We start from the raw sequence: 8,449 nt of genomic DNA on the forward strand, positions 1-8,449 counted from the left end.
AGTAAAATTTTATCTGCAGAAACAGGAGGCTTATAGTTTACAGACTGTTTTAGGCTAATCAACTTACACCCCCAGGGGTTGGGATAAAGTCAGCTTCCCTTGCAGCACATGGCTATATGGAAGAAGGTAGGCCGCTGAATACAATAAGGACTTAGGAAGTAGAATGAAGGAAACGCCTTTGGAATATCTGCTACATTAACCTACATGTTCTTAGTCACCACTCTGTGGTTAACTTTCATCTATGCAAATAGCCCTAAATGTGTCTTGGGTGTAAAATATAATATAATAGTTGTTTGTCTGTGTTTTTTAGAGTAGACAGATGGGAATGATATCATATAGGGGGAATAACCTTTAAGGCATAAGGCTAAACTGTTAGAAAAGTTGCATTGCTTAATTACAGATGTCACCTTATTTACATATTAGCTAATTTGAGGACATAAGGTACTTTGAAACCTCTTTCCCAAGTCATCAACTAAGGTAGATGGTACTTCTAGATCCTACGATCCTACTTTTTGACATACTTGGAGATAAAAATGCCACAGGGACAGTGGAGTGTGGACTCAGTTAAGCCCAGTTGTCTGTAGAAGGGAAGGAGGGTGACAGGGAGCAAAGCTGCCCATAAAGGGCCTGGTTCTCACTGATGGGAGGAGGCGGGGCTCAGACCCCCCAGGACAAGAGAAGCATAGGACGCGGGAGAATGGCTCCTCCTGCCCCCATTCCCACCTCCACCGCCACTCGTGAAGACGGCACACCGAAGCTCAGCCAGGCCACAGTCCCCTTCCACAGTCTCAGAGCCAGGTCACCACCTGGGGAGATACTTCTTTCTGGACCAGCGTGAGCTTCTTGGGAAAAGTGGGTCAAGGACAGAAGCAAAGGGATAAAATGCGGACCAGGAAAAGCGGAGCGATGGACGCTGGAGGGAAGTAGAATCTGTGGAAGAGGAGAATTCACGGAGAGGATGGCATCTGACGTTGACTGCTCCGCCTGCTGGGAGCTCCCGTTACTCTAATCAGACCTCGTGTTAACAAGAGTCTTGTCTTCTGTGTTGTTCAAAGTACTTCATGTGTCTCAGAGCAGTTGCAAGGATCAAAGAAGGAAAGCCAGATGGAATTAGCTCAGTTTTACAGATGCGAAAAGAAAGCGACTTGACAGGCTTCTTCAGAGAGGAAAGCGGGCAGCTGACAGTAGGGACCCCAGGCTCCCACGCTAAGGAGCTGTTTGTTTTCAAAGGCCCAGAGTCGCATCCCCAAAGGCTAGGTTGCAGTGGCTCTTCTGAACGTCCCGCCCTCCCCCGCTCCTTGGCAGGGAGCCAGATGGCCTCCACCTCTTCCTAACATCACTCTCTCTCCTCTAGATTCTTTGCGGGAAAGAGATTCCTCGCTGGATCAATCGACTTGCCTACTTCAGCTCCTGCATCCCCTTCCTACAGAGTTGCCTCCCCAAGGAGTGGCTCACGCCCGCAGCCCTGCAGTCCAGTGTCAGCCAGGAGCTCCAGGACGAGCTCGAGGAGGCGGAGGACGCTGTCGCCTCCGCTTCCATGGCAAGCACTGCAGCAGGCCCCCGGCCCGGGCGCCACACCAAACTATAAATGTCTCCAAAGTCACACATTCAGAACTGTCTCTGGCAGTTGAATATCACTGGAGGAAAGTAAAAGAGTAAGCGTCCTTTGGATGTTTTGTATGCAAAGATGGCTCTCCCCCAAGTCCCAGTTTTTCAGCTCAGGATTATATTTGTAATCAAATCACTTGGCGCAGGAGGGAGAACTTTGTATGAAGCTGCCCTCTGTTTTTTTTACCCACTTGTAAATTTGGATTTACTTCTTCTGTTTTATACAAGCTCTGTTAAGTTATGTTTACAGTATTTTGTATCGCTGTTTACAAATCTTGCATGGACTCCTGCCACCGTGAAAGAAGAAAATCTTCATGTCTTCAGAGATGAGGCAGGTAACCTTCGTACACTTCTGACAATTGCCAGAGCTATGGCATAAATACTAGGCACACAGAAAGGTACTTACACAATTGTCGTCCCGTTACCTGCTTCAGATTGTCTTTTAGGTCAGCGTTCACTTTTGTCGAGGTGTTGGCACAGGATGCGGAGAGGTCAAGGGGCACACGCAGCCCTGAGGGCTCGGAACCTTGTCTGCGGGAGAGCTGGCCGGACCTCGGGCCTGGTTCCTCTTAGCACCCCGCTCCCGCCCGCTCCCAGTGGCCCGTCCGAGGTCCTCATCGAGCGGTCGCTGTCATCCCGGTTGTCCGTCCACCTAGGCAGGGTGGCACATTATTGTATCCGTCTGGCTTCGATGCCTCTGATTCTGTAATTAAGATGTTTTTCGTTATATTTTTGCTAGTAACTGACAAGAGGTTTTGCACATGTGTTGGGAGGGGCTTCATTGTTATTTTACTACATATCGATATCCTCCCTGCACAGGATTTTATTGATGAGGTAGGAGTATCCTAAATGGTAGCCTTCTGAATAGCAGTATGAGTTGACTTTCAACTGCTTTTAATTCTTCAGGCTGCCTTTTATACTAGACCTTAGAAACTAGTTAGAATAACACACTCCAAAAGTAATTCTTTGATATTTCAAACATTTTATGTACCAGGTAAGAGTATGTTGAGTTTATTAGTTTGTTTTGGGAGTAGTTTCACCTCACAATAGAAAGCCTAGTCTCATCGACTTCTTATTTAAAAATCACATTTGGGCATCTTAGAATCCATCTTTTTCTCTTCTCTCAAATGTATGTCTCTCATATAACATACTCTAAGGATGAAATAGAGGTAGTCACCTCGTTTGCAAGGCAACGGTCTGCTCAAGTCCACTCCCAGTTTGACCTTGGGATGTAAGAGCCAAGTCATTACATGTCACATTCGATTTTTCTGCCTTAAGAATGACTGTCCTACAGAAAATACTGGATGCAGTGTAGAAATTATCGAAGGCAGTGACTTCAGCTTTATATATATTGTTAGTTTTAAAGTCATCTACTTTTATTTAAACTTCTAAATAGCTATTTCTCTTTGTAAAGATACGTATCTTTTAGTAAACTACATTTTTTACCTTTTCCATAAGCTGATTTTGATTCATTTTATCAACTTAAGCGCACCCTGTTCACAGGGAAAATAAACCTTGAGTTACAAGCATTGACCTGAGGAAAAGGAAGCCACTTAACTAATTTATGCTTGACTGTTCTCTTTCTGGAGGGGAAGCCTCTACAAATTACTCTCAGATCTTTAGTGGGGGCAGAGCGCTTGTTTGAAGAGATGACAGAAGAATATATGACCTTCGTGAAAACTAGACTTGGTTCGGGTCTAAAAGTGAGATTTAGAATAGAACAGTAAGACTCTAGCAGTGAATTTGTTCACTCAAGAGTCTTATCAACAAAACCCAGGTTAGTGAAAACTGTTTGCTTTTTTTTTTTTTTTTTTAATAATGTGATAGGTTAGTTTTTTCTAATGCATCCGGATGTACGTGACTTAAAGCTGGGCTACTGACACGTAAAGGAGTGGCCATCCGTTAGAAACTTCTTGGTGAAAAGCCAAGAACATCTCATCTGTACTTTTCCAGAATCCAGCACCTCAGCACACAAACGATTTGTTATTTTGTTGTATTTACTTCAATCTGCAGCATTTGGAGTTTTAAAATAGTGTGAAGGGTCCTAGTAGAAGTAAGTCGTGGCCTGTGGCCAATTATCACATTAACAGCAGATAAAATTCTGGAAGCGAGATCGCTTAAGGTTGAGAAATAAAGAAATTTAGAAAACTTCATTTGACTCTCTGCGGTTCAAAACTGAGAATGGGTTTAATTAACTAGCATTTAGCTAGCTTTTCCTTGCCGTTAGAGGCAAAGAATCTTGTTTTCTATCTGATCTCTGTTAAGAAAAATTCCATATAGAAATCCAATCATTGAGATACATGTGACATGGTGGAGTCAGAGATTCTCTTTGTAGCTGCAACCAAGTGAACGAAGCCTGTTTCTCATGGGTTGGGCAGTGATAGAGCATGAGAGGGTCAGAAGCTGCTGGTCTCTACCGTTTGTTTTACATGCTCTTGGGGTTTTTTCCCAACCCTACTAAGGGGGCGTCAGCTTTGGGAAGAGTGGCCTGTGAGCTGTAGAAGGCAGTGATGCGGTAGTAGAGAGGGAGCCTCCGCCCGATGCCTGACGTCCAGCCAGCTGTTGGCCTGACCCACAGCAACGGCGCGAGTTACTTCACCAGCATCTGTGCAGAGCAGGGAGTTCTGATCTCGACCGATCGCTGGCGTGGCGTGTGTGCGGGGCCAGCACCCCAGACGGCGGCCGGGCTCGTATCCGTGGCTTCTTTCCATCACCGCGAGGCGGGTGGAAGCACATTCACTGCTCCAGGGTTCTCATCTGTGCGTCGTCTCACGGCTCCGTTTCTGTACGATACCCCGGCTTCGGTACGTGCCGTCGTCATTTCCCGCGCGGTGTCACAGCGCAGCTCCGTCACTAGACTGTCGTTGCCTACTCAGTCAACACACATGCGCTTTCACTGTGCGGAAGGTGTCACCGCTGTTAAAGAATCTTCATGAACCTGGAGATAATTTCTTGTGAAGTTGAATGCAACTGTACTGTCATTCATAGTGTTTATATGAAAAATACCGGGAATCTTCACTTTTGCTACCTTGGAATAGCCTTGGGCTATCATGTTATCAACATTGAAATACATCGATTTATTAAAAACTACTTTTATAAGAAATACTTTCTAGTGCTTTCTGACCTCCAGGAGATGACGACTGTTACGTATTTGTGTCGGGGGTGGGAGGTCACTGTTAAAACCCGAGACTCTCATCTGCTCTGCAGAGACATGGCCAGCCCCGCCCCATCGTGGATTCACCTGTGCGTTTCTCCCGTGAATTCCTCTTGAGTTCAAGTCTATGGGCCAACTCCTTAGCTGCCCAGTAGAGCATAACCACACCCCGTCACAGGCAGCGGGTGCCAGCCCCAGCTTCTGGGGGATGTAGGCGAGGCTGGGAAAAGGGAAAATGCCCTCTCCTCCCCACCAGCGGTGTGGGGGAGGCCTGCAGAGGGAAAGCCCCCCACCCATGTGCCACGCGCCCCCACCTGGCAGCATCCAGCGTTCAGGAGCCTGGGTGACTGGCCTCGCCTCCCACAAACTGGAGCGCCTAGTCCAGCGTATTTCCCCCTTACTAATTCAAAACTTCTCGTATTAAGAACAGTTAAATAAATAGTGGTCCCTTGCGGTCTGTCAGCGCCTGCTCACTCTCTGCTAAGTAGGAATGATCTGTTCTCGCCTGCAGGACAGGAACCAAAGGGAGACTCTCCCCCCCACCCCCGCCCCCGCCCCATTCTAAATGGATTCCTAATAGGTAAGTTGGTCACAAACTCTAATCTGGTAAAGCAGCTGGTCTTGCGTGCAGAAAGGGTGCCAGATATACCAAGGGACAATAGTCTTTTTTCCCCCATTATTTGCTCCTAAAGTTCACCTTATCATCCAGATATCGATTGACCTTCTAAGTTTGCAAAAAGTCTGTGCTAATAAAGACTAATGGCTCCATGCTATGCTTCTCAAGAAGTAAATTAATGGGCCGCTCCTTATTTCCTTATGGATTCTGAACTCAGAGACTTGCCGAGGCCTCTCCAAGCCTCCCCAGCCCTTCTTCAAACAAAGAAGCCAAAGAGGGTCAAGCCTTGAGCCTACACTGGGTGGGAACTGAATAGTTTCCTTCTTGTTGAGGCCAAGGGGAAACTGAAGAAGGGCCCCCACTCAACCGGACCGGGGAAGCTTGACTGGCGCAGCTGTGCCCTGCAGCCCTGCTTCACGGTCCCACTGAGAATGTACCCCTCCCAAGCAGATGCGGGGAGTAGAGCCATGTTCCCTGAGCTCTTCCCTGACACCTAACCTCTTGGGAACGACTGCCAGGTTCTACCAAACACTCCAGCCTATTTAGCAGGCCTCAGGGGAGCCATTGGCTGCCAGGCCGTTTCCTTCCCACCCGTAAGTCCCAGTGATCAGTGCCCAGGCAAGCCGCACTGAGGGAGCTACATGTCTCAACAGGCTGTGCTTAGAGCCTCGCAGACAGGCGGACTCGGGGATGAAGTTACCAAAATCACTAAACCAGACCCCTGGGGGGAGGAGGGAGGAGGGGTCTGCGCTGGAAAAGGCACATGCATTGGACAGGTCACTGAAAAATGAGTCAAAGAAAAAAATCCAGTCTACCTAGGACCCTCTGTCTAGGTGGCCGTTTATCACACACACAGAGAGGAACTGGGATTTGCAGGTCACTGGAATAAGAGAAAAGGAGCCAGGGTTGCCAGACTCAGCCCCGAACAAAGACAGGAAAACTTTCTGCCGCCTCTTCCACCTGGGTCAGCGACACCAGAGACTCCCTAGCAGTGGCCCCTGGCAGGCCGTCGATAATCCATAGAAAGCCAGTGTCCCCACAGATATAGAATGGCTGTCACCTTAAGTCTGGAAAGACTGTTTAGTGGACAAGACAAAGGAGAAAAGGGAAATCCTCTTACTGTGCCCTTGCTGTGCACTTCCGGGCAGCCTGTGACATTCCTGCTTTACGCAAAGACAATTGGAGGTTATTAGCCCAAGGCCACCCAGGTGGCATAGGGAAAACCCGTATTTGAACCCAGCCAATCAAAAAGCTCCTACTCTTTCTATTCAAGCGTTTTCTGAACTGGACAATCCCCAGGCCGCCCCAAACCTACCGCATCAGAATCCGCGTTTCACTAGATCCCCGGATGATTTACGTGGACGTTAAAGTTTGAGCATCTCTGCTCCAGGCCGCAGCACTCAGTTCCGTGCTGTTCAAGCCGCCTCTGCCATGGGAGGGAGAGTTTCCTAGACGAGGTGGCCGTCCGGCCGCCTGGACACACGGACGTCTGAAGGACCTGGTGTTTAGTCCCCCTCCGAAATTCAACAGTGTGGAATGATTTTCTGAATTTTTTCTCAGTTTTTCTGAATCCGTATGAATCAAGGAGTACTCCAACAAACATGAAGCATGAACTTGAACCCTCTGGAGGGGTTACAAGTAGTTTCCTCGGAGCCCCCGATCCGTGCACAGGGGAGTCTGGACCGATGTTTGGGTTGATTGTCTACTTCACGTGGGGGACCATCAGAGCTGCACGCCCATCGCTCCGCCAGCCCGGGTTATTTACTTCAGTCAGCACTGAAGTCCCGAGAGATCCATCGCCAAATCCTCGTCCCCAGCTCCTCCTCGGGCCAGGCCCCCTACTTACCCTTACTAGTCCCTCTTCGGCTGTGCCTTCCAGAACCCCCAGTCTATGCCAGGTGAGTGCCCAAGTGGCCTTCACTTTTTCAAATGTTTCTTGGCCTCTCGACTTTATCTGAGACCCGGCTTCTCCCTGCAGGGGCTCTGTCCCCATCTCCCATTGTTGCTCCTAAACAATGTCACCTCTTTCCTTCTGAACTTCCGGTCCCGTGCTGTCCAGTCCGGCCAGCGGCTTCCTCATTGCCATCATCTGCTCCCCTTCCTCCCGCTCTGTCTTCCTCTACCCCTTTTCCTGTCATCATTCTCAGTGACACCACATTCACACAGATGACCCACCCAGTCCCCTAGCCCAGTGTTTCTCACCGGGGGCTCTGTTGCCATTTGAAGTGGCGCATACATACCTTGTGCTAAGACAGTCCTGCCATTACGAGATGTGGCATCTCTGCGCCCTGTCCGTTAATTACCAGCATTTTCCCCCCGTCACAGTCATTGCCAGATCAAATGTCCCCACACACTTTGCCCCCAGGGGGTGGGCAGTTCTGTCCTTGCTTGAGAACCACTGTCAGTGTCTCAGCCTCTTGATCTCTTATTTCTGCCACGCACTCAAACCTTAGACTTGTCACCACCAGTAACTGCTGAAATCTTCCTTTGAAACATCTTCTCCCACTAACCTCTCAGCCCACTCAAGTTCCCCGCACTGCAACGTGTCTTTGACCTAATCAAGACCCCAAAACCATTAAGCCTTGCACTCGTTTGACTCATCACCTCCCTCTTCCACCATGATTTTTCTTCCCGCCCAGCCTAAATTCCGTACTCGATGATTAAATCACCTCCTCTCACGGCCCTCCACATCTGTGCCCCTCTCTCCCTTCATCATCATGACCTGGCGACCCCAGCCCTGTTCGGACCAGACTCCTGTGCGTCTGCGCCTGACCAGCTGAATGTGGCTGAGCAAAATCACTCAACTGGGCTAACGGGTTTGACCTCAACGTTCCTATCTATAAACCTCAGACACCTGACGCCACGGCTTGCTGCAGTTCCCCTGTGAGTCTGCTTTCCCACGTCCTGGGTGACACTTCATACCTGCCCTCTCTTCAAATTCTCTGCATGTTTCCCACACACATTTCAGTTGAGAACCTCACTATATACGTCACTGGAAATATAGGGACAATTTAGCCAATTGACCTCTGTCTTAGGGGGAAAAAAAAACAGTTTTCCCTCTTCTGTTTCTC

The 8,449-nt window shown here is 48.7% G+C and overlaps 1 protein-coding gene across 3 annotated transcripts in view; it reads left to right on the forward strand.

Annotated features, from left to right (window-relative positions):
* DESI2 (desumoylating isopeptidase 2) overlaps positions 1-8,449 on the forward strand; it is a 55,850-nt gene that overhangs the window by 35,573 nt on the left and 11,828 nt on the right. The window contains exon 5 of one of the 3 annotated variants that reach the window (XM_006914264.3): positions 1,355-4,711. The exons of the other annotated variants lie outside the window; for them this stretch is intronic. Within the exon in view, the coding sequence (XP_006914326.1) occupies positions 1,355-1,588 (234 nt within the window). The 3' untranslated portion in view covers positions 1,589-4,711. Of the gene's footprint in view, positions 1-1,354; positions 4,712-8,449 lie in introns of those variants that run through there. 3 annotated transcript variants of the gene reach the window in all.

The sequence above is a fragment of the Pteropus alecto genome, unplaced genomic scaffold (genome assembly GCF_000325575.1).
Source record: "Pteropus alecto unplaced genomic scaffold, ASM32557v1 scaffold115, whole genome shotgun sequence".
In the NCBI taxonomy this organism is placed as follows: Eukaryota; Metazoa; Chordata; class Mammalia; order Chiroptera; family Pteropodidae; genus Pteropus; species Pteropus alecto.